The following is a 25,282-nucleotide window of genomic DNA, read 5'->3' on the forward strand; positions in this document are numbered from 1 at the left end:
AAACAGCTCTTCATATGGCACCATTTTGCCTATTTTATATCTAACAAACAGCAGAGATGTCATTTCAATCCGGCCCCACAAGATCATTTGCTAAAAAGCATATCAAGCCCTTTGACTTTGCAGGGAGCACATGGTAAATATAGATACATACATTTATGACAATGCGAATTGATAACAATGAAATTATTCAGAAGCAATTAATCCAAAGTAGCACGAATCTGAAGGATGCAACAAGCTTTATGCTGTAAAGAAGGCGGCTGGGGTGGAGGATGTGAAGCTGGCTATCAGCTGATCACACAACTTGGGGTATGACTTTTGTGAACTAACACTAAGCTTCATCAATTTTAAATAGAATGAACTATTTATTTTTGCTCATATTGAAAATTTGATGTTGCTGAAGTGAATTATCATTTTTATGTCCCTCATTTTAATCAAGGAAAACATACATAAAACACAAACAGGAGGATTTTTGTAAATCATTATAAAAAATCCGACAAGTGAATGTTGTATAATATGCATAATACCTCTGCTTCCGCAAAAATTTGATTTATTAAACCAGTGTTTTGACACATTTTATGTTAAAGAAATATTGCAACTTGTGCAATTTGTAAATTGCAGCAGGCCATATTGCGATTTAATCTAATTTGCGGTTAATTGCCCAGCCCTAATACTGTAACACCATATATTTGCAGTTTTGTCATACTGGAGTCACATCAGTTACAGCTTAAAACAAGCCTTAAAATTCTCTCTGCTTCAGTTTTCACCTCGTCCAGTCAATCAAACAGCAGATGGCTGCTTAAGTTTGACTCCATTTTTAGTTTCTTACATTAAAGGCAGTTTTCTCCATGCGTCTGTAATTTGCCAAATGTTACCAAGTGTTTTTCTCATGGTCTCTTGGTCTTTATAAATGGTATAAAAAGATTAAGGTCAAGGCCTGTTCCTTGGTTTCCTGAAATAACATTTGTCATTAATCTGCTCCAAACAAATAAGGAGTTATTCATCCACTGACAGATATTTCAACAACTTCCTCCAGGTGCTGCTGAGGGGCTGTGTTTGCTTTTCTTAATGGGCTGCATGAATTAAGAAATCCCCTCTGTGTACCGGTGTTTAAACATTACAGTTGTTTGGGTTAATCTCACACTGTCAGTTCAATGCAGGTCAAAAGTCACTGACCACATTTCCCAGGGTGAAAACAGTGCCTCTGGCAACAATGACACATTTAACAACTACAACAAATCCAACATCAACAGAGACACACTGTGAGAGGACAAGTGGAAGAACCAGTAAATCATTTCCTGTACAGTACAGGGGAATCACTTCATTGATCAAGAACAAGCATGACTGAACTTGGACTTCTCATGCTTGCCCTTGGCAGTCATTTAAGTGAATGGTTTACCTCATTCTCACACACAGGAGCAGTGATTGAATGCCAGATGTCAAAGCAGGTATTAGACACACAATACAGCCGGATTTATGGTTGTGTACAGGCTGTCTCTTCCTTATGTAACTACTGACACAATGACAATTTTAAATGCAAAATAGGGGAATTTTCTACAGAAAATTTTCTTTTAACTACAGAAATAATGAGATTAAGTGCAATTAAGATTTTTAATCTTTTGACAGCCCTTATTATTACTGAATCCTGCAGCTCTAATGCTCTCATCTTGCTGGCTTTAGCTGCTACAGGACACTGATCCTCCTGAGATGAGTCCAGAAAAGCACTCTCCAGTGTTGTACAAAGTCCCATTAGTGAAAAATATTAATCCAACATTGAAATCCAGGCTGAAATTGACAGATTAGAAGCTAATTGTCTTATTTAACAAGCTGACTGACTGTTATAATGTGTTCGAGGTCAACTCAGTAAAACAACTGAGGAAAAGAAACTTTGAGTTTTGACGAGAAACTTAAATAATTACAATAATGAGGATGGGATGTTTTGTTTCTAGCAATGCATTAAAAAAATAGAACAGTTGAATCACAGCTTTTCAACTTTTTAACCCAAGCTCTACTCTGCTTATATAACTTTTGTTGAAAATAGAGGTGTTTTCGACTAAGGATTTTCATAGTCGAATCTGATTTGTCAGATTTTGTCTCTAGTAACCTCTCTGAAGAGAGACAGAGCCTTCATTATAAGCTCCAAGCGGTCCATGCCATTCAGCACAATGTGATTCTGTGTCGACTACAATCCAACTTTATGTGAGGATTGGTCATAGGTAGTTAATCGAAGTCCACTACAACTCTGTTCGGCGTAGGCCTCTTCTCTCTGCTGCTGCATCGGTGTTTACGGCGCTAAGATATACAGTTCCCTTTGTTTCAGCCTCTCCATTACTCACAGCGATGACATAAAATCCCTCCATACGGCTGATGATATTAAGCCTTTGGTTAACCAGGAAAACCTCACTGAGATCAAAATTCTGCTTTACGAGAAAGCTCTGGTCAAACTTTCCCACTTTCCCTGGATAGTCCCCAGGCAATAAGATAGATTTGCTTTGACGTCATCGTGCATACATAATTAGCCATGTGCTTGCCGTCTGAGGAGATAAACAACCCCAGCACCGCAGGACAGTAGATGCAGTAAGATTAGATAACTTTTAGTTTATAATAACCCATTCTTGCAACATATCTTCTATGTTACACAAAATATAATACGCAAGGAATTAAGTATTTACTTATCTGGTCATTTGCATGTTTCTGCTGGACATTTTGACCGGTTATATTTTTATCTGCAAGACTTCCGCCCTTTTTACCAGCCAATGACCAGCAAATCCCGGCTAACGGAAACTCAGGCTTAGCAGCCCCATGTAGTCAGAATGGTACGATCTTGCTTACATAATAACATTTGACTATGAGGTTCATAGTCAAATCAGACTCCTCCGAATCGAATCGTCGAATCGCCAACTATTCCGGGTCACCCCTAGTTGAAAATAAACTGTTTTGTCCTTGCATCAAATTTCAAAGAGTATCAATAGTGGTACCAATGAGGACAATGAGGACTGATGAGGAGTATGAATTAGCAAAGGATTCTAGGAGACTCTGATAGAGGGACTCTAAACTGTTTAGGGGTGTCTGGGGTCATGGTCCCCTGGGAGGAAAGTGTGGACATTTTGACATTAAATGCATCAGTCCTGTGCACTTCGAGTGCAAAATTAAAAGGCTATATCTATGAAAAAATGTTTGCTTTAAATACTGAAATACGCATATTAAAAAAACGTAATGTAGATGGGAAAATTAGACTATGTAGATAAAAGTTAGACTATGGTAGGTCTACGAAGGTCATTGGTTCCCAGCCTGGGGTCTGGGACCCCCAGGGGAAGTACCAAAGATCTTGGGGGGGGCACAAGGCTTTGACTGTTCTAAAGCTACCAAAAATAGATTTGCAAATATTGACTAAAACCATGGTAAAGCAGTTATTAAGTAGTTTATAAAAAGGTCTTTTGATATGAAAAGCATGCATAGGCCTTTTTAGTGACCTTGCAAAGCAGATGGATACACCCGTTTCCATGTTTCTCACTGGCGAATCCATCTTGCAAAGCTCCTGTCTGAACAGTTTGGTTAGAAAGAGACAGGTCCAATCAGCGACAAGGGGCAGTACTTTCAGGCACGGTGGAGTGAATGCTGCTAAAGCGCCAGTTTTATTAGAACTTGACGACATTTCTTCTTTTCTTCTAAAAGAAGAACAAAGAAAAGCAGTGAGTCGTTTTCTTTTCATAAACGACAAACGTGTACTGACATGTCTACAGTCGCCATGGTTCGCGTTATGCAGTTCTCTATGGAGTTTACTCCTCAGTAGGGGCACACCTCGGTAGTGGCTACATCACTTGTTTAATTGCTGTGATTGGACCGTAAAGATGTGGCAAGATAGAACATTCATCCAGTCACCCTCATAGTTTTATTTCAAAGGCTCTGCCCTTTCCCAAACGCTGTCTATGGGTGGTTTATCAGATGGATGTGTGAAACACATCCATCTGGTGTGTCAGGTTACCTGTTAAAAAGTTTTTATCAGTGAAACAATTCAAATCTATGTTGATTTTTGACAGCATTTGTCACTTTTTCTTCTCTCTTAGGTCCTGGGAGGGGATGCTCTGAAAACATGGACGAAAAGGGTGTTTAACTGTCACTTGGTGACTGTCCACTTTTGGTTAATACCAACACAAAATAACATTTTATGCATATATATTTGATAAAGGTACATAAATTAGTCATGAACTTTTACTTGTGATAAAAATGTCTGTTATGAATTATACTATTAATAAGGATATACTTGATTTCTATAATTTAACTATCATAAATTTTCTTAGATTAAGTTGTTTTATAATTACAATTACAATATTGACTTTTAGGAAAATAACCTTTTGTTGAAGTTAAATACGTGTCCAATTCTTCACTGTCCATTTTGGATATGTAAACCATTTCATGGTGTTCAGCATGTTTGCTTTGAACTGTGTTTCTTGTTTTTGTAAAACTGTTTTATTTGCATGAATATTTAGAATTTTAACCCTCTTTGATAACACTTTTGATGCCCCCTCTCAATAATGAATGATAACATATTATAAGTATACTTATAACTATGGTTATACAGCAATATTGGTGTATATAATGTCTTAAAACAATAATAATAACTAATTATAATGCCAGTGTCAATAACAACTTAGGTATAACATGTTATAGTGCATGTAGTTACAAGTCATTATGGACACTGGCATTATAATTAGTTATGCTTACTGTTATAAGGCATTACAAATAGTCATGAATGCTTATAACTATGGTTATACAGCATTATACGTGCGTTAACACATTATAAGTATACTTAAAATATGGTATAATGCTCTATAGAGAGGGGGCGTAGGAAGTGTTACCATATCTTTCACATACATATTTTATTTTTGTTTTTCATTTATTTTCAGTTCTTTTAAAAAAGTAACCATACCCATCCAGAGTCTTCAATACCCAACAATGTGTTAATGATTGTGTTTAATTATCATAAACTTTAAGCAAACGGTACAAATCTTACAACAACGTTGGCAATATTTGAAGAAGTGGGTGGTGACAAAGTGTGAGTGTTTCTCTTGCTCTTTGCAAGTTCAAGCCACCTTTCCCAAATGTTTCCAACACATTTGTCCAAAATAGGCAAAGCTCTATAGCCGAGCAGCATTAAGTCTCTGAACTTTTGGTACAACTTATTAAAACAAAGGAGAGCATGTTGAAACATATGGTATTTGAGACTGTACAGAAAATGTGGGTAACTTATTTGAATGTTTATGTAGACCTTTTTTAGGATTTTGTCTACATTTTTTTAGAAATTTAAAGTGAATAAAATTCCCGATGTTGTCAAACTAGCAAAGTTAAGAATTCTTGTATTGCGACAATGTTTTATTTCTTATCAGAAAAAAAAGATATTTATCATGTGCATGCAGCTAATAAACAAAATATGATCTTTACTACCCAGCCCTGAGTCAAAGGTAACACTATCTCATCTTAATTAAGGCTGATATGAAGATAGTCAATGGACTATAGAGCATGTAAACACACACGTACAACCTGCAGCGTAAACAAACTGCTCTAGTTTTGGCGCATTTCTTCTTCTCTTACCTTTTTCACGCTCTCTTTCTTCTTCTTCTCCTCATGGTGGTACACAGGCATTTGCAGAAAGTCGTCTTCACAGCAGATGAAGCTCACAGTGCATCCCATCCGAGCAAATCCAGAGAGCGCGTCTCCAAACCCATTCAAAAGTTCACCGCTCTGTTCCTCCTTTTTATGCCTCTCATGCAGAAACTTCTTCCAACTTTATCCCGCTGGAACAGGCGACAAATCCACGCAGACGGGCTGACATCATCCAGCATTTAAAAAAGAGTGTTTTAAAGAAGTTTTAAGGACTTTTCCCACATTTGTTTTTAAGCAGCACGCGCCAAATCACTGAAGTGACTTCCCACTGCAGACAGACTGAAGACAAACAGGTAGCCTGTCTCTCTCTGTCTCTCTCTCTCTCTCCTTACATCTGTGTTTGCATTTGCTCCTGTGATTGGTTCTACAGGCTGTCACTCAAAACTGCAACGCATAGATTGTTTAATATCCTCCACATATGCCAACACCTTAAAGCCCTAGCTGATAAAGTCAGTCAACATGCTCAGTTTCAGGGATTTCCTCCCAGTCTGTGGATGAGCAGAACTTTATTTTCCCGTGTCTGATATGTCCATTCAGCACTGGTGGTCTGGGGTGAGAAATGCAACAAGTTCCAGCTGAATCATCGACCAATAGGACAGAGACCTGTTGGTATACATTGCAGGAATCTCTGCAGACTGTGCAGCACTGGGCAAGTCAAAGGGCTTATTGTTTTATATGCACACATGCTGCCCCCTGCTGGGTGGTTTAAGAGATGCAAGTTGGAAAAATAGAGCCTTTAAAAAAAAAGGACCCCAGCAGAGGTCAAGCCAATTGGTGCTTGTAATCTCACAGTTAGTGATCACCTGAGTGCAGCGAATGTGTCTCAAGAATTGCAGTATAAAGACAGCTGTGTCTGTAAGTTCCAGTCACTGATTTATTGGTATTCCTGGCTAACATTACACCATGAAGACAAAAGAACACTCAAAGCTACTCAGAGAAAAAAAGTTATTGAATAGTATAAATCAGGGGTTGGATACGAAAATAATAATTCCAAGGAGCTGAGCATCCCCCCGAGTCCAATTAAATCTGTCATTTCAAAAAAGGAAGGAACATGTGAAAATCTGCCGAGATCAGGCCATCCTCTTAAACTGAGTGACATGCAAGAAGGACTAGTGAGAGAGGACACCAAGACACCTATACTCTGAGGGAGTTACAAGTTTCAGCAGCTAAGATGGGAGAGACTCTGCATATAACTGTTGTCTGGGTTCTTCACCACAAACACACCATCCCCACTGTGAGGCAGGGTGGTGGCAGCATCATGCTATGGGGATGCTTCTCGGCAGCTAGCCCCAGAAGGCTTGTAATGGTAGAGCCTAAAATATTGCTGCAAAATAAAGGAGAATTGCAATGTGCAAGCCCGATTGAGACCTATCCACACAGACTCAGTGCTGTGATTGCAGCCAAATATGCATTTACTAAAGGCTGACTTGAAGGGTGTGAATATTTATGCAGCCACTTATTTCAAATTACATACTTTGTTTAACTGGTGCAATTTAGTATTTTGGCTTTCATTCAAATCTCTGTTGCAAGAAGTTGCACACATATAACTAACAGAGCGTGGACCTCCTCATTTTGGCTTGTAGTGTTAATTTTTTTCCTCAGTACTTGATGCTTTTTAAAATGTAGTGTAGCACAATATTTTCCCCAAAAACTACTGAAGTAAAAGTTAAATCACTGAGCTCAAAAAGTACAAGTACACTTCCCACCTCTTTCCCCCACCTCTTTCCCCTCAAATTTTAAAATAGCATTAAATTTGTTGTAGAACCCACTAAAAAGAGAGGTCAGTCAGAGAGAGCAGTGGAAGGATTCAGTTTCTAGTAAACAACATTCCCCACAATCCTCCTGTTACTGAGGAAGAGTTCAACTCAAGAATGTGTGATATATTTGACTGTCAAGATATATAGATATGTATATTCAGATATTCACATGTCAGGTCAGGACTGATGCTCAGTAAAGGGATGTTGAAGTATTAATCAAAACAAGACAATCTATTGAAAATGTCTGGTCAAAACGGGGAATCATCATTTTATACATCAGCACAGGCCAATCATGTTAATGTCATATAATACACAATAGTGTACTTCACTATCAGTTGAGTCTATTGGTACATCAAACTTTTTTTTAAGCTGGTTAGGAGAAGAGCAAAACATCTTTTCCACCAGTGTACATTTTTACAGCTATTATTAATTTTATTCTTAAGGATAAAATTGTTATTAGTTTTAGTCACATTTTAGTCAGTTTTAACCTTTATAGTTTTGGTCTAGTTTTAGTCACCAAAAACTAGAAAAACATTTATTTATGAACGCAGCAAAACCTGGAATCCCTGCTGAGAGGCAGAATAGCTTAACATGTTTTTTGTTTTGATGGATTTATCCACAGTGAAAATATACTTAAATGGATTAGATGGATCTGCCTGATGAGAGACATGGAATCTGTCCAGTCCATCTGCTTTGCAGAGTTACTGACAAACAGAGTGACTGCAAATACAGATAGAAGACAGATAGTGTTCCATGTGGCTCATGTAGCTTTTATTTTGAACATAATTTACATTAACAAATATCAAGATATATATCCTGTTCTCAGGACCAGCAACATATTTGGCTGGGCCCCTGAGAGAATGGGACCTCATAGTTGTAATTTATTGATGATGTTAATGTATGTGTGTTAGATGAGTAGCATTGATGCTAACATCCTAGCTAATATTTACTTTATGTTAGAGCTGGAAAGTGTGTCAACTATTATTTGGTTCTGAAAATGGAGTTATAATTTGTTTTACTTTTAAACCATTTTTTCTGTTTATTATTGCCACATGTTTTGTCATTTTAACCCAGTTTTGCATAGTTTTGCCTATTTGCCACCTTTTGCAGGTCCGTTTTAGGGCATAGGCGATATAGGCGGTTGCCTTGGGCCCCACGCTGAGGGGGGCGCCGTCATGAGCCCTGAACATTTTAATAAGTCCATCAGTGTAACAGAGCATCAATTCCACTCCTCTAACCTCTGCGCCCCTCGTTCGTGAAACAGTCCAGGCTCACCTCGCCGTTCTGTCTCTCTCTCCATGCGCACCCCGGACCACGCACACTGGGAGCCCAGCAAGACGTTTAGAGAAAGATAAGTGTTTTTTTTTCCTTGTTCACACAGCACTGAATAGACAGGATGTAGAGATAGAGTCCTGCATCAGACAGCTAACACCCTACCTGCCCATTCCCCCTGATTTCCTGATCATTAACACCTGCTGTACAGTGTGTGTCATCTCTTCCTCCCACCTGTACCCGCAACATGCGCGTCCAATTCCTCCTAAAGTCTGACCATCCACGTAATGCACAGAATGACAGAAGCTGTGTTCAGTTTAAGAAATTTAAAATATTGCGTTCACTTAAGCACTGCCATTGACAAATACGGTTTTTCACTGTTCTAGTCAAAGTTTTCTCACTGAATGAAGGGTCATATTTACAGACTTTATGTACACATCCTTTGTATCTTAAGCCATAGGTGGAATTAGTTTCCTGATCATTGTTCGCGAGTGCCAAAAAGCGCAGCATACGTCAGTCAGCTTCTACAGAGAGCTTGTTTTTACTCTGTTTGCCTCTCTCTATCTCTGTCCTTGTCTGTAAATTAAACGCTTTATGAAAAGAGGCCAATTTTTATGGATAGAAAGGATTTCCCCTTAAATAACAGACTGTTGGTTCAGTATCTCTGTGCCAGTCTCTTCCTGTGCGTCATGAGGCGCATAAGAGCAGTGGAGACGCTTATACTGTATGTCTGCAGCGCTATGAAGAGTGTTACAGCGGTTCTCAACTTGCCACCAGTTTTTTTCAGACAACTATTCGTGACCCACTTTCGGGTCCCAACCCATCAGTTGAGAACCACTGATCTAGGCCCTTTGTTCCCTCTATGGTAGAAGACATGGAATCACACAAATCACATGAAAGTTTTTAAGTTTAATACACAGTCATTTAGCATGTAGAAAATGACCTTCTATGATGCCTGTATTTACAGAAGGTCATTTACTTTACTGAAAAGTAAATAGCCTTCTAAAAAAAGTAGATCCCTTTTCTTAAAAACAGAATTAAAATGGGTTAAAAATGGCAAAAATCAGTGAAATGGGATTTTGAACATAGCAGAAATGTCTCAGACTGGTAAAAATTAGATAAGTGGCAACAAAAATAAGCAAAAAAGAGCAAAAATGGGTTAAAGTGGCAAAAACGGGCATAAAAAGTGGTATAAGGGAAATAAAGGATGGCTGAAATGGGTTTAAATTTGCAAAAATGCGTGGGAAATATGGTGAAATGAGAATAAAAATTGGTTGAAATTGGAAAAAATGGGTTAACTGAGGCAGAAAAATAAGCAGAAGTTGGCAGAAATGTGTTAAACTGGCAAAAATGGGAATAACAATAATGAAATGTGGCCAAATGGGTAAAAATGGGCGTACAAAATGGTTAACAGTGGCAGCGGTAGGTCAGCAGAGGCTTTAGTCCCGGACTCCAGGGGCCTCATTTACCAACCATTCTTAGGAAGAAATGTGATTTAAACCCACTCACACAGTTTTTCAGAAGATTCTGACATTTACCAGAGTTTTCTTATCTGGGATTTATTCTTGGCAAAGAACACAATCTAAGATCACCAGTGAGTATGCACATGTGAGAGCTCGTATGGAGGTAAGATGATCATTTTTTCACTTAACAGTACCTGAAGATGAGCTATGTTTTATTATGCCTCTGAGATATCCATATTTTCACTATGGTCTAGTTGAATACTCAATTCTGATTGGCTCTGGAAGTCCCATTGGTGTACATTAACTTCTGATATTTGGACTCTTATGGAACTTTTCAAGTAGTTCTGGTCAAAAAATCTTTACACTGTTCCAAATTCATGCTCAACAGCTGTTAGATGATGGGAGTAACCATAGCAACCTGAGGGAGTCATATTTTCTAAGAATTAAAGCTGACGTTCTCTGAGGATACAAAATAGCAAATTTAAAACAGCAATGAGTGATCCCATTATCATCAGTATCAGTATTCAATTCCACCAACAGGACAATCTGCTGTCTGGTAAAGTGTGAATCAGGTGGAGGCCTTGGTTAACCTCTCTGTTCCTGTATGATATGGATCTGTGCTGATTTAACATTGTAGAAAGCAACCAGGAACTCCTCATGTTTCTCCATATCTTTATTTTACTTGACTATTCGATGTTAAGAAAATATGATAAGGACATGGTTAAAATAATAATAAAAAAAAACTTTATTTTGTAACAGAGCTGGTGGTGCTCATGTTTGCAAAATATAGGCTTATATTGTCAAAAACCCATCTTTATTTACAGAGTGGCAATGAAAGCCAGTGAGATCTGAAACTGATTAAAAAACATATTTATCAAAGTTTATCAGTTTCACCATCTGATCTCACTGTTCTTCCTCAGCTGTAGATTAATAATCCAAAATAACACTGTGTCTAACAAACATCAGAATAACTCAGATGAGACAGGCTGATAGAAATGGACTTCAATGGAATCATGAATTCATTATTTTGTCATGAACATTTATTTACAATTTATTTACAGGAATAATCAGACTGAAGGATTCTCAGTCTTCCTCCTCGGGCCGGAGGCAGCAGAGGAAGGGGCTACTGAGTTTCCCCCTCACCCTGCTGCGACTGCGTCACAATAGCAGAGTCTGGTTCCTGGCCTAAAGGCTCTTCAATTGAGACCAGTGTGATCCAAGATGGTTTTTTCTCATATTCCTCTGGGATTGGTGAAGAAAGAACCATAGTAAGTACAGGTTCTTGGCTCTGCTGCTAAGTCTCGACCTCATCCCCCAGGACTGAAACCGTGGCAGAGGGTTCAGCTAGCGGGGTCACATGAAGAAGAGGTGACAGCGTCACAGCAGCAGAGTTGGGTTCCTGGTTTGGTGAGGGCTCTTGTGGTTCGCCCTCAGTGGCAGCAGAGGGAACGTCATTAAATTAAACGAAAAGCTCTGGAGCTTGTGCAATAGCAGGTTCTTGATCCTAACAGGACTGCTCATCAGCTACCTCACCCCCCAGGACTGAGACCATAACTGTAGGTTCAGCTGGTGGGGTATCAATGGGTGTTGGCGACAGCGTCGCAGCAGCAGGGTCTGTGTCTTGGCTTGATAAAGATTCCTCCTCATGAGCTGGACTGACAGAAGGAGCTGCATTAGTGTCTGCTGGAAGAATTGGTGGAGAAGGGTATACATTTTCCTCCGAGTCTTGGTTGATCTGCTCATCCACGACCTCGCCCCCCAGGACTGAAACCAAGACTGAAGGTTCAGCTGGTGGGGCATAATCAGGAAGTGGTGACTGCGTCCGAGCAGAGTATGGTTCTGGACCAGTTAAAGGCTTCTCTGAATCATGAATTCATTATTTGGTCATGAACATTTATTTACAATTTATTTACAGGAATAATCAGACTGCAGGATTCTCAGTCTTCTACCTCAGGCCGGAGGCAGCAGAAGAAGGTGTTTCTAAGCCACCTTAAGAACCTCCGGACTCCAGTCTCGGGGACCTCATCCTTTGCCCCATCAGTGGAGACCTGACCTGATGGTGATCTGCTTTTCCCCTCACCCTCCAGGACTGAAACCATCATTTCAGGTTCAGTCTGCAGGGCATGAAGAGGCTGCGACTGAGTCACAATAGCAGAGTCAGGTTCCTGGTTCGGTGAGGGCTCTTGTGGCTCGCCCTCAGTGGCAGCAGAGGGAACACCATTAAATCCAACTAAAAGCTCTGGAGCTTGTGCAAAAATAGGTTCTTGATCCTGACAGGGCTGCTCATCAACTGCCTCACCCCCCAGGACTGAGACCATAACTGTAGGTTCAGCTGGTGGGCTATCAGTGGGTGTTGGCGACAGCGTCGCAGCAGCAGGGTCTGGGCCTTGACTTGATGAAGATTCCTCCTCATAAGCTGGACGGACAGAAGGAGCTTCATCAGCATCCGCTGGAAGAAGTGGTGGAGAAGGGTGTACATTTTCCTCTGAGTCTTGGTTGATCTGCTCATCCACGACCTCACGCCCCAGGACTGAAACCAAGACTGAAGGTTCAGCTGGCGGGGCATAATCAGGAAGTGGTGACTGCGTCCGAGCAGAGTATGGTTCTGGACCAGTTAAAGGCTTCTCTGGTCCAGCCTGACTGATGGAAAACTTTCTTTGTTCATCCATGCTGATGGTGGCAGGAAGTTTAGCCTTGTTCAGAGGTGTAGTCTTCTCAACAGGAGCTGGTAGGACTACATGCGTTGTATGGTTTTTTGTTTGCTGGCTCATATTCAGAGTCTCCCGGACAGCAGTGAGCCCTGAGGGTCTGTCAGCGTTGATACCTGATCGAGTCTGACGCTGAAACAGGAAGCAGACGTAAAACACAGCAGCCTTGGTGATGGTTTTTAACAGCTCTGTGTCAAAGGTGTTGATCATCCTCCGCAGAGTATCAGGAGAGTACCTCTGTCTCACCTTTTCCTCTAAGGAGCGGACCATGAGGTCCCTCACTGAGCGGGGGAAGAAGGCCTGATGGAGTGAGGTAGACAGAGAGGACGATACTCCATCCATAACTGCTTTGCTCACACTGACAGCCAGCTTAGAGAGCTGTTCTGAGGGCATGTCCCTTGAAGTTGTTCTTTTAGGAACCCAAAAGGCCTGCAGTACTTTTGGGATGAAATCCAGTATCACCTCTTGTGGACTCAGCTTCTTGGAGATGGGAGGTTGTTGTAGTCGCTCCACCAGGGTTCTTGCATAGTCATGAGCCTGGCTGAGGACTTTTGGGTGCTTGTAAGAGGGAGGGATGTTGTTTGGAGAGTCAAGCAGACATTTTGCCTGAAACTCCACATCCCTGTTAAGCATCCTGGTGTTAACTTCCCACACAAGCTTGAGTAGAGCCTTCACGTCCTCGTCCTCGTAGTCCTCCAGCTCAAACTCCCACAGCTGTACTCGTAAGGTCTTTTTGCTCTCCTCCACCAAAAAGTTTGTGATGTCCTCCACCGTGATCTTTGACGGGAGTTTATTCTTCAGTTGAAGCTGCAACAGTTCAGTCACAACTGCAACCTTCACTTTGAAGGATTGAATGTGCCAGCAAATTTGCATGGCACGTTCATAGATGGGTGCGTCAAACAGCACTCGTACCGGCTTGTAAATTCCTTCATTGAACTCCATCCTAAAGTAGTTTCTGTATGCCAAACACAGAAAAAGATCGCACTATACGCTAACCAGAAAACTTCCAAACGATTCAAATGTAACTCGACAAAGTTGAGAGTAGACCAACTCGGTTGAATCTCCAGGCTTGAATCAGCAGACTGTCTCAGAGAACTGAATTTATAGAGTCTTAGAATGTGATGTCAGAGTGGACTTTAATCTGCAATCTAGAACTCATGGTTTAGAACTCTTGTCACCATGGCAACATGGAGATATTTACATACATTCAAATGTACAAGAGTTTTGTTGTTGAGACTGTCTTCCATGGAAAAGTTGTCATCAAACAATTCAAACTGTGGTTCCCAGGGCCGTTTCTGGGCATAGGTGATACAGGCGGTTGCCTAGGGCGCCACGCTGAGGGGGGCGCTCTCACGAGACCTGAACATTTTTAATAGTTCCACCAATGTAACAGAGCATCAACTCCACTCTAACCTCTGCGCCCCTCATTTGTGAAACAGTCCAGGCTCACCTCGCCGCTCTGTCTCTCTCTCCATGTGTGCCCCCAGCACACGCACACTGGGAGCCCAGTAAGACGTTCAAGCGTTCTTTTTCCTCGTTAACAAAGCGCTTAAAGGACAGGATGTTGAGATAGAGTCCTGCGTCGGACAGCTAACACCCTACCTGCCCATTCCCCCTGATTTCCTGATTATTAACACCTGCCTGTACAGTGTGTGTCATCTCTCCCTCCCACCTGTACCCACAACATGCGCGTCCAATTCCTCCTAAAGTCTGACCATCCACGTAAAACACGGAATGACAGAAGCTGCGTTCAGTTTAGGAAATTATAATATTGCGTTCACTTAAGCACTGCCCTTGACAAATACGGTTTTTCACTGTTCTAATCAAAGTTTTCTCACTGAATGGAACGTGAAAGAAAAATCTAACATCCTTGTCAGTCATAACGCCCTAAAAACATCAGCTGACAGCCTGGAATAATTTAACCCTGGTTATATTAGTAAGAGTAATGTCAGGGTCATATTTGCAGACTTTATGTACACATCCTTTGTTTTTAAGCCATAGGTGGAATTATTTTCTTGATCGTTGTTCGCGAGTGCCAAAAAGCTCAGCGTACATCAGTCAGATTCTACAGGGAGTTTGTTTTTACTGTTTGCCTCTCTCTGTCTCCGTCCTCATCTGTAAATTAAATGCTTTATGAAAAGAGGCCAGTTTGATAGAAGGGATTTCCACTTAAATAACAGAATGTTGGTTCAGTATCTCTGTGCCCGTCTCCTCCTGAGGTGCATCAGAGCAGTGGAGACGCTTATACTGTAAGTCTGCAGCGCTATGAGGAGCGTTACAGCTTCTGGGCACATTTAAGGAATTAGACTGTGCCCTGTTTACGAATTTAAACACTTTTAGTGCAAGCCAAAATTAAATTCAGACCTGATCCCTACACAGCCATCTAACTTTTTTCTTTTAGTAGAGCTAACAGGATAATTATCTTTGAAAACTGCTGCAGGTGCTCTTGAAACATGTCTGTAATTAATTATGTCACAGTGTGTTTATAACCTTATGTTTCTGACACTGTTCTGGCATTATGATATGTAAATCTTGTGTGGTGGATAAGTTCATCAGTCAGAGGTGGAGCCATGGGGTGGATTGTGGGGTCTATGCCCCTAATGTTTTCTCAAAACATGAAGTCTTTAACTTTGGTAAAAGTATGTTATCTCTGACTCATGAATGTAAAAAGGAATATCTTGTATTCTGATAAACAGATTGACTCTGCTGATCACAACATGGAAATTTCATTCTTGTTGCCAAACTGAAAAAAAAGAAAAAAAAATCAGATGTTTTTTTTTTAGTTTAAAAAGCTTAAAAGCACATGCTACATAATAAAAAAAACCTTACTATTAATATTTCTGCATTTTTTAAGAAATATGCATCTGTAACTACACATTTGGCGACGGGGCAGCAAATTGTAAGTTCGCCTAGGGCACCAAAATAGCTAGAAAAAGTCCTGACCTTTTGCCATGCCTTTTTACCAATTTTAGCCACTTTTTGCCCATTAAGTGCCACTTTTTTGGAAAACTTTTTTACAGTTTCCCAGTTTGCACCCAGTTCTACCACATATTTTTGTTTACCACTCTTTAACACTTGTACCAATTTTTCCACTTTTTACCCATTTTGTCCACTTTACCATTTTTGCAACTTTTTTTTGCAGCTTTTTTTCCCTTATTGCCACTTCTTTTTGCCACCTCACCCCATTTTGCCGCTTTTCGCCCATTTCTGCCACTTCTTTTTAGCGCTTTATGTCAATTTTTGGACACTTTTATTCCATTAATGCCACTTTTCAACCATTTTCTGTCCCTTGCTGCTGCTTTTAACCCATTCTTGGCACTTTTCATCAACTTTTTGTCTCTTTTTCCAATTATTCAATTCTTTAAAAAATCATTGTCTCAGTTTCTTCTATTTTAATTTCTGGCATCCTGACATTTGTGCACATCATTGCCTAGCTATGAGTCTGACATTATTTTCTTAATCATTTAGTTCAATATACCCATCCACATTGTTAACATGACTAATAAAGGGTTTACATTTTGAAAAAGTCTACATTGTGCTACAGCATAAAATTGTTGCTTTGATAAGTGTGGTTATTATTCAGTTTAAATAAATATTATCACAGATTAACTTTACCATCAACCATGATTTTGCTGACCCCCCCATTTGGCTGAGCCCCAGAAGGCTCTCCCCTTTAAAAAATATAAAAATGTTTTTCGTTCATATCACCAAGCCCTACTTTGAATTTGTATCCACTGTCACTGCAGTTTTGCATTCATACTCGCATATGTGCAGCTACAGAGAAGAATACAAAGAATACAATGCTTTATTGTCCTATACAAAGAAACACAATATTGTTCAACATTCAGCATATTGATTTTACATACAAATGAATCGGGTGGCTCAGATTAAACGCATTCAATGATTACACACTTTCAAATATATGCTGTGATCCTCACATGCAGTGCAAACGTAAATGTAGTGATAAGGTGCAGCTCAGGAGGAAACAGGAATGTACAGACAATAAAACTGTATTTACTATTCTTTGTATGACCGCCAAAGGTCATCATCACCTTTGTTGAACCACAAGATAGTTTTATAAGGTTTCCAGGAAATCAGTGTTTCTCTGTTTCCTTATGCCTCATCTCCTTCTGAGTAGCTTAGCTCATCTGTGCATCTTACAGGGCTCGCCTTTATGAACAATAACCAGTTGTTATGTAATTCTTTTAACAAATATGCACTGCTAATAAACTAAAAGTGCATAATGTTTGTCCAGTCTGTGAAAAAAATGTCAGCAATGAGAAATATCTAAGTGCTTTATGTAGAAAATACCCATAACCTTAGAAAATATGTGTAAGATATTCACATTTGGTTTGTAAAAGCAAAGTCTGAGAACATGCTTCTACGGTCTCTTTTTTCACAATACGTTGTACAGCCACTGGAATATAGAACAGTTACATTCACATGCAACATTTGCATTCAGATGAAATCATGCTGCATGTCCGCTTCCTCTGTCCAGAAAGTGCAGGTTCAGTGGTTGGTCTGGGATCAGGACGGTGCGACAGATGCATTTTAACTCTCCCATAGTTGGGTCTGGTTGGACTTCAAACAAGCGGATTATCTGAAAGTGAAAGAAAATATCATGTCATTATTTTATCATAACTTTATAACGGAAGAAATCATCTGAAAGTATTTTATCACTCAGGCACTTCCTGCTTGTAACTGAGATTTTTGGCCATGGTGCTCACTTTGTAACATGTTTCTAACAACAGAAGCTCACTTGTTGCTGCCTTTTGATAGTATTTTATGTCAGTATTTTAATCCAGTTCTCTTTCCTTTAAGGTTCAATGTTGTTTCTGTTATCCCTTTGAAGGGCATTTTGTTTTGCAGTCAGCAGTAAAACCTTCATCCATCACGCCAAACCATAAATTCAGCTTAAAAGACACAGGAATAATCCACAAAAGTTCAGTGGACAGTAATGGATGCATGACTGCGATCATCTAGGGTTGGAATTAGATTTGAAAGTCTTTACTGTCCCTCTGGGGCAATTTTGTTTGCAACAGAAGTCAACAAGGGCTGTACTAATCATAAAAATGCACAAATATATAACCACATATCTGCAATACATAACTCCCATAGATCTCATCATGATAGATAGACTGTCAGATATGAGGCACTAGTCCAACAGTCAATAATATGCACTTTGTGTAATTGTAGTATTGCCTAAAGCTTCTTTAAAATCCCAACAGCTGATGGAATAAATCAGCTGAGATTAACTATATGGACAAAAGAATTTGGCATAAACTTAAATGTGGAGATGGTCCTCCTTTTGCAGCTACTAGCCTCCACTCTTCTTGTAAGGCCTTCCTCAGATTTTGGAGTGTTTCTGTGGGAATTTTCCGACCATTCATTCAGGAGCTCTTTTAAGCTCAGGCACTGATGTTGGATGAGAAGGCCTGGCTCACAATCTCCATTCCAGTCCATCCCAAAGGTTGGGACTGAGGTCAGGGCTCTGAGCGGGCCAGTCAAGATCTTTCATGTCTTTATAATCCTTTCTTTGTGCACTCGGGCAGTCATGTTGGAATAGAAAAGGGCCTTCCTCAAACTGTTGCCACAAAGTTGGAAGCATAGCATTTGGCATCTGCCAAGCAGTCGTGGTCTTGTGTTTTGAGGCTGAGTTGCTCTTGTTCCTAAATGCTTCCACTTTCTAATAATATGGCTAACAGTTGACTGATTGAACCACTTGAATCCAATGATTAACAGGTGTGTCAAAATATTTTGTCTGTAGTGTATCTGTCTGATTTCACTGTCCTGGAGTTAGTGAACCTTCTCACTGAAAGCAGAAATCTAATCTCTGGTTGCAGAGGATGCTGATGGTTATTGATAGCAACAGAATAGATGACTGCGTGTGGGATCGCTTTGCTTGTCTGACTGAACTGAGAGTGGCTGTTATTTAGAAAAAATCTGATTCTGATTCTTATCATTGGTGGTTTAACTTTGACGCTAACTGCATGTAATGGGCACTTTCCTTTTCTTCCAATAAAATCATTCTCATTCATTTTTTTATGGCTATCTCTTTGAGTGAAATTTCATCATTTTGTCCACTGAGCTGTCATGGAGTTTTTAAAAGTGAAATGAGACATTAAGGAGCAACACTGGACTTATTTATAACTCTGTGTACAAGGAAAACGTTGTTATGTAACTTTGGCTGGGGATTGAACCCCCTGCCTTCTGATCAAGAGATGACTGACTTTCCCTACTGAGCCTGAGTTGCCCCAATGTATTCAGTAAATGTTGAATAGGGTCTTTGCCACTTGAAAATGAGGTCATGATCTCAGTGATTCCTCGAGATTTACTGTACATAAAGGTTGAATGAATGACCAAACTAACCCGAAACAGAACCATGTACATCTCCAGTTCAGCAATCCTGCGTCCCACACAGCCTCTGACTCCAAAGCCGAATGGGATGGAGCCGAAGGGGTTCGGCCTCTCTCGCCCATCACGGAGCCACCTCTCCGGTCTAAAGGTGAACGGCTCTGGGAACGTGTCCTCATCATGGCTGATGGCGTAGTGGCACAGCGTGAAGGAGGTCTGAAAAAAACACAAGTATCCAGAGATCAGTACTGAACCTACAAAGATTACAGAGGTTTCTAGCAGCACTTAAATCACAATATGATACAAAAGAACACAAAAGCAAAAAAAAAAAAAATTGTCGAATAACAAAAAACTAGACCCACGTTTTTTGGAAACTGATATCCACCAATGGAAACATTCTTTTCTGTAATGGCTCTTGCATTTAGGGGAACCACCGGGTACATCCTGTAAACAAGAATGACATATTGTATGCTGTCTTTTCTTTAGTTGGTTGCAAACTCTACAGCAAAAAAAAAAAAAGGAAGCCGCAACTCTAGAGATTCTTCATATCAGAATCATTATTTCACCACTCTCACCTCAGAGCTTCTTTGATAACAGCCCTTAAATACGGCATCTTGGTGACCTCCTCAGCTGTGGGCAGCCGGTCTGTGGGTACCAACGTACACACCTCTCTGTGAAGTCTGTCCTGGATCTCAGGGTGCTTTGACAGCAGGTGCAGCGTCCATGTGAGGGTGTTGGAGGTCTTGAAAACAAAGAAGTGTTGTTAACTAGACTGGCAGAAAGGTGCCAAGAAAACAAGCATAATCATTCAGAATAGAAATGTCCTTTTTGAAGTCATCTACAGCCAAGGTTCAGGTTTGACATTTCATGAATACAAATTTTCAGAATGCAGTTTTTTATAGAGCATGAGGACATTACTCATACAAAGCATGGCTTAGTGTGGCATTTACCGTGTCCACTCCTGCTAAAAGAAGCTCTGCAATGCTGCCATACACGTCATTTGTGCTCATCTTGGTATTTGAGAAGAGATATGTTAAGTATTCGCCCTCTACTTCCTGGTTGCTGTCCATGCGCTGCTGAATGACTTCCAGCTTCTTGTCTATTAACTCTTTAGCTGAAATGGAGAAAATATAAGTGTTAATATAAGAGTTTGTAAATATAAGAGTTTATTTTTTAAGATAACTTTTTGGGCTTTTTGCCTTTAATGGGATGGGACAGCTGAAGAGAGGCAGGAAATACCAGAGACAGTGTTTCAAGGACTACAGCCTCTGTATAAGGGCACTTGTTCTACCTACTGAGTTAAACCAATCTAAGCTTTCAAAGAAAAAACAAGAATTTAAAAGTTTTACTATTTGCTGCACATCAAATAACTAAATACTCCTAAGATTTATTTTGGCCTTCATTGTTTTACTCAGAAAGGACAGTGGATAGAGTTGAAATAAGGACGTGGAGGATGACTTGCAGGACATGTGGACATAACCACCACATGCAAATAACTGAATATTTTTTCTTTTGTTATTTTGTAAAACACTGTCAAAATTATCAGGACTTTGAGGAGGTAATGCTAGACACTGAGTATATTAACCTTTAGAGGCTCTTCAAATTTTACAACCTTACAAGCCCTTTAGGACCAAAATGGCTCATTTCATAAAGGAGGCTAAAAGTATTATACATTTATATTTTCAAAAGTTTTTTTTCCTTAATTTTTTGAACCAACACCCCCTCTACTTTAAAACTGAATCATCATAACTTTCAAGAAATTTAACCCTTTAAATGCCAGGTTCTGTCACCATGTGCCCCTGTATTTTAGTTGGGGAAAAGTGAAAAAAGTAGTTATTTTCAATAAAATACATGCAAAGTAGATTTTTTGTTCGTGTCATTGGAGCAACAATTTGGCAACAATCAACATTGATTTTTATACACTATTATTTTTGGTGCAGTGTCAAATTAAAAAGAAAGTGACACATCAGCCCTTAATGACCAAAATGGCTCATTTCATACATTAGGCTATAATATTATTTTACATTCATATTTTTTAAACTTTTTTGATTAATCTTCTAAACCAACTCCCTCTCTACTGATAACAATTAAATAGTCAGAACTTTTCAAAACAATTAACCCTTTAAACGCCAGGTTCTGTCACCATGAGCCCCTGTGTTTTAGATGGAGAAAGTGAAACAACATTTTTTTAAAAATATAATACATGCAAAGTACATTTTTTCTTCCTGGTCATCAGAGCCTGGTATATGTCAATAATATTTGGTTACGCTGATTTTTTGCACTTTTAGTTCTGGCGGAGTGTCAAATCTGAGAAAAAAATGTGACACATCAGCCCTTTACGACCAAAGTGGCCCACTTCATAAATGAGGCTGCAGAATTATTATACATTCATATTTTTTAAAACTGCTTTTGATTCATCTTTCAAACTTACTCCCCCTCTACTTATAAATATTAAATAATCACAACTTTCAAAAAAATTAACCCTTTAAGGGCAGATCAAGCGTTCTGGTAATAAAACAACTTCCACAACTATCATAACTTTACTCTCACAATAACATGAGTTTATTTTTTATCTCTTATATGACTTTTATACTTGTAAGAATAAAGCCTCAGCTGAGCTGTGCTTCTTTCCTACTCACCAAAGCTGAAGATGCCCTCCCAACCTGCTATGTAGCGCTCCCAGAAAGGCAGGAAAGTTCGACTCCACTTTGGCGTCACAGCCACAGCCATGCTGTTGGAGAACATCTGAGCTATAGAGTCAATGAAGTCTTGTGTTCCTGCAGGGATTTTCTTCTCAAGGCATCCAAGCCTGGTCTCAAACAGTATGGAGGCAATACCTGTAAAAGAAAAGGTGTGATTGTTTGTATGATTGTTCTCCCCTTGTTTGAAGTTTATTTCCATTCATTGCTCTCAGAGGCCAGGTTTCAATTAGCTGTCTGTGGTGTCACATACCCTCCAGTGAGAAACGATACAGCTCATTGGCCATATCCGGCACCAGATCTCCTGAGGGGCTGCTCTGACGTAGGTAGTACATCCTCTTGATGAAATCTGTAACAACCTCACTGATAACACCACCGTACTGTGCTGAGTCCTTGGGGTGCAGCATGCGCTTGTTCAGCATCGCCCTCAGGTTGTACCACCTCTCCCCTTCTCTGGGAGGAGAAACAGTCACATTGTGAAACAAATTAGAGGCTTTTTAATCTTTTTTAATGCTTATGGTTTTGAAATGTGTGGGATTTCTCCACAATATTATTTGAGTTATGTGTGCTAAAAATAACAAAGCCTGATAATCAAAGCAGAAGCACTAGAGATGCTGCATCAGTGAGCTACAGTCTAAAGTACTCCCAGCAAATTAAGTGTCCAATCCATCAGAAGAACACAAAATGGCTCTCTGATACACCAAATTAAAGGATGCTAATCTCTCTGGCTCTCTGTGCAGCCTTGGATGTCTCTGATCTCTTTCAGATTCATCTCAGTGTACATGCAGAAATTAAACCTGCCAATCCGTCAGTCAAGACTGGAAAAAGCTGGAGTTACAGGCAGACTTCATCTCCACTGCCATGAGAAACTAGCTATCTGGAATTAGGGCAAATGCAAATGCCTTTGTATGAATGACCTAATAACTGTTTTACCATAGTTTTAGTTTATATGTGAAAATGTTATTTTGGCAGCCTCAGAGCAGGCAAAGCCTTGCACCCTACCTGAGATCTTTGGCGTCTTTAGTTATCAGACACCCATAGCATTATAAGAAGAAAAGGTGATGTAACTCAGTGATGAACATGCTCATGTCCCAACTTTTTTGGAATGTGTTACAGGCATCAAATTCAGAATTGGTGTATATTTCCAAAAAACAATCTCTATGAGTTTGAACATGAAATGTCTTGTCTTTGTACTGCATTTAGTTAATGAGCATCTTAAAAGATTTGAAACCCGCTGTATTCTGCTTTTATTCCCATTACATAATGTCCCAACTTTTTGGGAACTTGGGTTTGTGTTTTTTCTTTGAGGGTGAAAAGGTCAGCTGAGGACAGAGATAAAATCTAATATTTACATAGCGACATTAGGGAGAAGGAAGATAAATCAGGACAGTGCACAACAAAAGGGAGGATCTCAGAAAAACAGAAGAAAACTTTGTTGGCTGAAGAGAGAATTCTTCCAAAACAATAGATTTATTTTTCAAAAGAATCTCTAATTTTGGCTGCCAGTGTAGCCAACAGTGACAGCATGCCAACAAACTGCTGCATTATAGATACTTTTGCTGAAAAGATCATTTTTATAGTGAAAACTAATGTCAAACCCCTGTGTTTGTGCTGAATGTTGTTCTTCAGATATCTGCGTAGGTTCTCAGTCATCTCAGTAGTTCTTTAGGTACTTCCTACTGCTGTAGCTCTCTAGGATTGTGTTAAATTATTATCAGCATACATCAGCGACAGAAGTGATGATATTTTATGTTGTTTTTGTGTTCTGTATTAGACATTTCTATCCCAGTCAGTCTGTTCGGTTGTCCCACAAACTTTCTTTGATAACAGTTTGTTTGGGGGTTAGTTTTGAAAAAATAGGGCAAATTTCAGGGCCCTGTTTTATCCCAGCCCATCACTGCTTCATTGATTTGAGTATGAGAAGCTGATGCAACAGGCCTGGATGATATGGTGACATTGTCCAACAGCTCTTTGTGTGCAAACCAAAACTTCCTGCTTAACTTAACTCTGAAAGTCCTGTCAGGGCAAGAAGAAGGCCGACAAAAGAGGGTAAAGAATCTGATAAAACCAGGTCAGTAACCCACAGACAAAAGTGTTATATGGTTATAGTCACTCTCACATGACAGGACTTTGACCTAGAAAGCCATTATGTAAGTATTACTTGCTCCAACAGGTAGTTCTTGAATATGGGACAGAAGAAGCAGAGACAAGGATGGAGTCTGCTGTTCATGTGACACAATCTATGAAAGTCTTACGTCGTGAAAGGTCCATAGCCGAGTCCTCTCATGTCGCGATACTCCGTCCACAGAGACATGTCTCCCCTGCGAGGGAACTTCTCATCATTCCTTAGGATTTCCTCCAGCAGCTGAGGAGTGTTCACAGAAACAGACTTCATCCCATCTCTGTAAATGTTCCCGTATCGCTGCTTCTCGAAGATCTGTCAAGAAAAAAGACAAAAAAAAATTAACTTCTGCACATAACAGGGTGTAATTTGGTCAAAGCTGCAAAGTTCAACGGTCTACCCCTTCAGTAAAATGCACTATGTTGTGTTATATATTGCACATAAAGCATAAGAGTAGAAATCTGAAAAGTGGGAGAGTGGAAGTGCTGTTCATGCAGTAGAAGGTGGGCCTGCAGAGAGGGAAAACAAGGCTCTCCCAAGGGGGAGTCGGATGTTGTTTTCTGAAGGTTACTATGGGAACAAAGGTAATACAACCAGCCTGGTATTTTCTATTATGCATCGTGGGTGTGAGCAAACCCCCATATCACAGCTTCAGAGGGTCAACTCAGCAGCCAAAGCAAAGTTATATCAGGGATTCCTGGAATGCACCACACAGAGAGACCATGCAACATTTTTAGCTGCAGATTAGATCAACTAATATGTTTGTTTTTCTCATACAGCATACCTGTAACTCATGCAAACGGTTGTAGAAACCCTGAAACGCCATCCTGTAAAGCAGCTCCAAGACACTGACATGAGGAAGGTCCTCTACTGTCCGAGGTTTTTCCTGGAAGGTAGAGAGGGCCCCCGGTCCAGTGGAGGTGCCTCCCACACCCCTGCAGCACACTCGGGCCCTGCAGAAATGGTAGGATAATAACCAGCTGCCATTTCTCCACAGCACACTCCGGGACAGCCATGCAGCCATGAGGAGGGCAGAGCAGCAACTGCACAAGGCTCCTGTTACATCCAGGAGAGCAGCCGAGCAGGGAGGGGCCGCGTCTCGCTGAAAGTTTAACCCTCTCAGCACAGCTTTCAGGGATCAAACCAGGAGGACCAAAGACACAAAGACACACCCTAGAGATACTGTAAAATCCCGTCTTTAGTGTACAGGCTGAAAATGATATATTATATAGTTTTACAGTCATTA

General features: G+C 40.1%; 2 protein-coding genes across 7 annotated transcripts in view; both read right to left on the reverse strand.

The window, feature by feature from the left end:
- tns1b (tensin 1b) overlaps positions 1–5,703 on the reverse strand; it is a 319,315-nt gene extending 313,612 nt beyond the window's left edge. For all 6 annotated transcript variants that reach the window (XM_041806332.1, XM_041806324.1, XM_041806328.1 and 3 more), the window contains exon 1: positions 5,590–5,703. In XM_041806332.1, coding sequence (XP_041662266.1) covers positions 5,590–5,688 — 99 coding nt within the window. In that variant the 5' untranslated portion in view covers positions 5,689–5,703. The remainder of the gene's footprint in view (positions 1–5,589) is intronic.
- Positions 5,704–16,685: 10,982 nt separating this feature from the next.
- On the reverse strand, positions 16,686–25,065 carry LOC121522777 (sterol 26-hydroxylase, mitochondrial). The gene is made up of 9 exons (XM_041807424.1): positions 24,821–25,065; positions 24,170–24,351; positions 22,168–22,367; positions 21,855–22,052; positions 20,166–20,329; positions 19,791–19,957; positions 19,578–19,659; positions 19,231–19,431; positions 16,686–17,461 (listed from the first exon to the last, which is right to left on the reverse strand). Exons 1-9 carry the CDS (start codon positions 25,058–25,060, stop codon positions 17,330–17,332), a joined length of 1,566 nt encoding a protein of 521 aa, XP_041663358.1. The 5' UTR covers positions 25,061–25,065; the 3' UTR covers positions 16,686–17,329.
- Between the last annotated feature and the right edge of the window lie 217 nt (positions 25,066–25,282).

This window comes from Cheilinus undulatus, linkage group 15 (assembly GCF_018320785.1).
Source record: "Cheilinus undulatus linkage group 15, ASM1832078v1, whole genome shotgun sequence".
Lineage (NCBI taxonomy): Eukaryota > Metazoa > Chordata > Actinopteri > Labriformes > Labridae > Cheilinus > Cheilinus undulatus.

Excerpts from the sequence above, each read along its gene's own strand:
- LOC121522777 (XM_041807424.1), bottom strand. The coding sequence starts at position 25,060 with ATGGCTGCATGGCTGTCCCGGAGTGTGCTGTGGAGAAATGGCAGCTGG. Across the intron at positions 19,958-20,165 it reads TTTTAGCAGGAGTGGACACG|ACCTCCAACACCCTCACATG; the intron begins GTAAATGCCACA and ends TTTGTTTTCAAG. Across the intron at positions 17,462-19,230 it reads TGTACATGGTTCTGTTTCGG|ATAATCCGCTTGTTTGAAGT; the intron begins GTTAGTTTGGTC and ends TTTCACTTTCAG.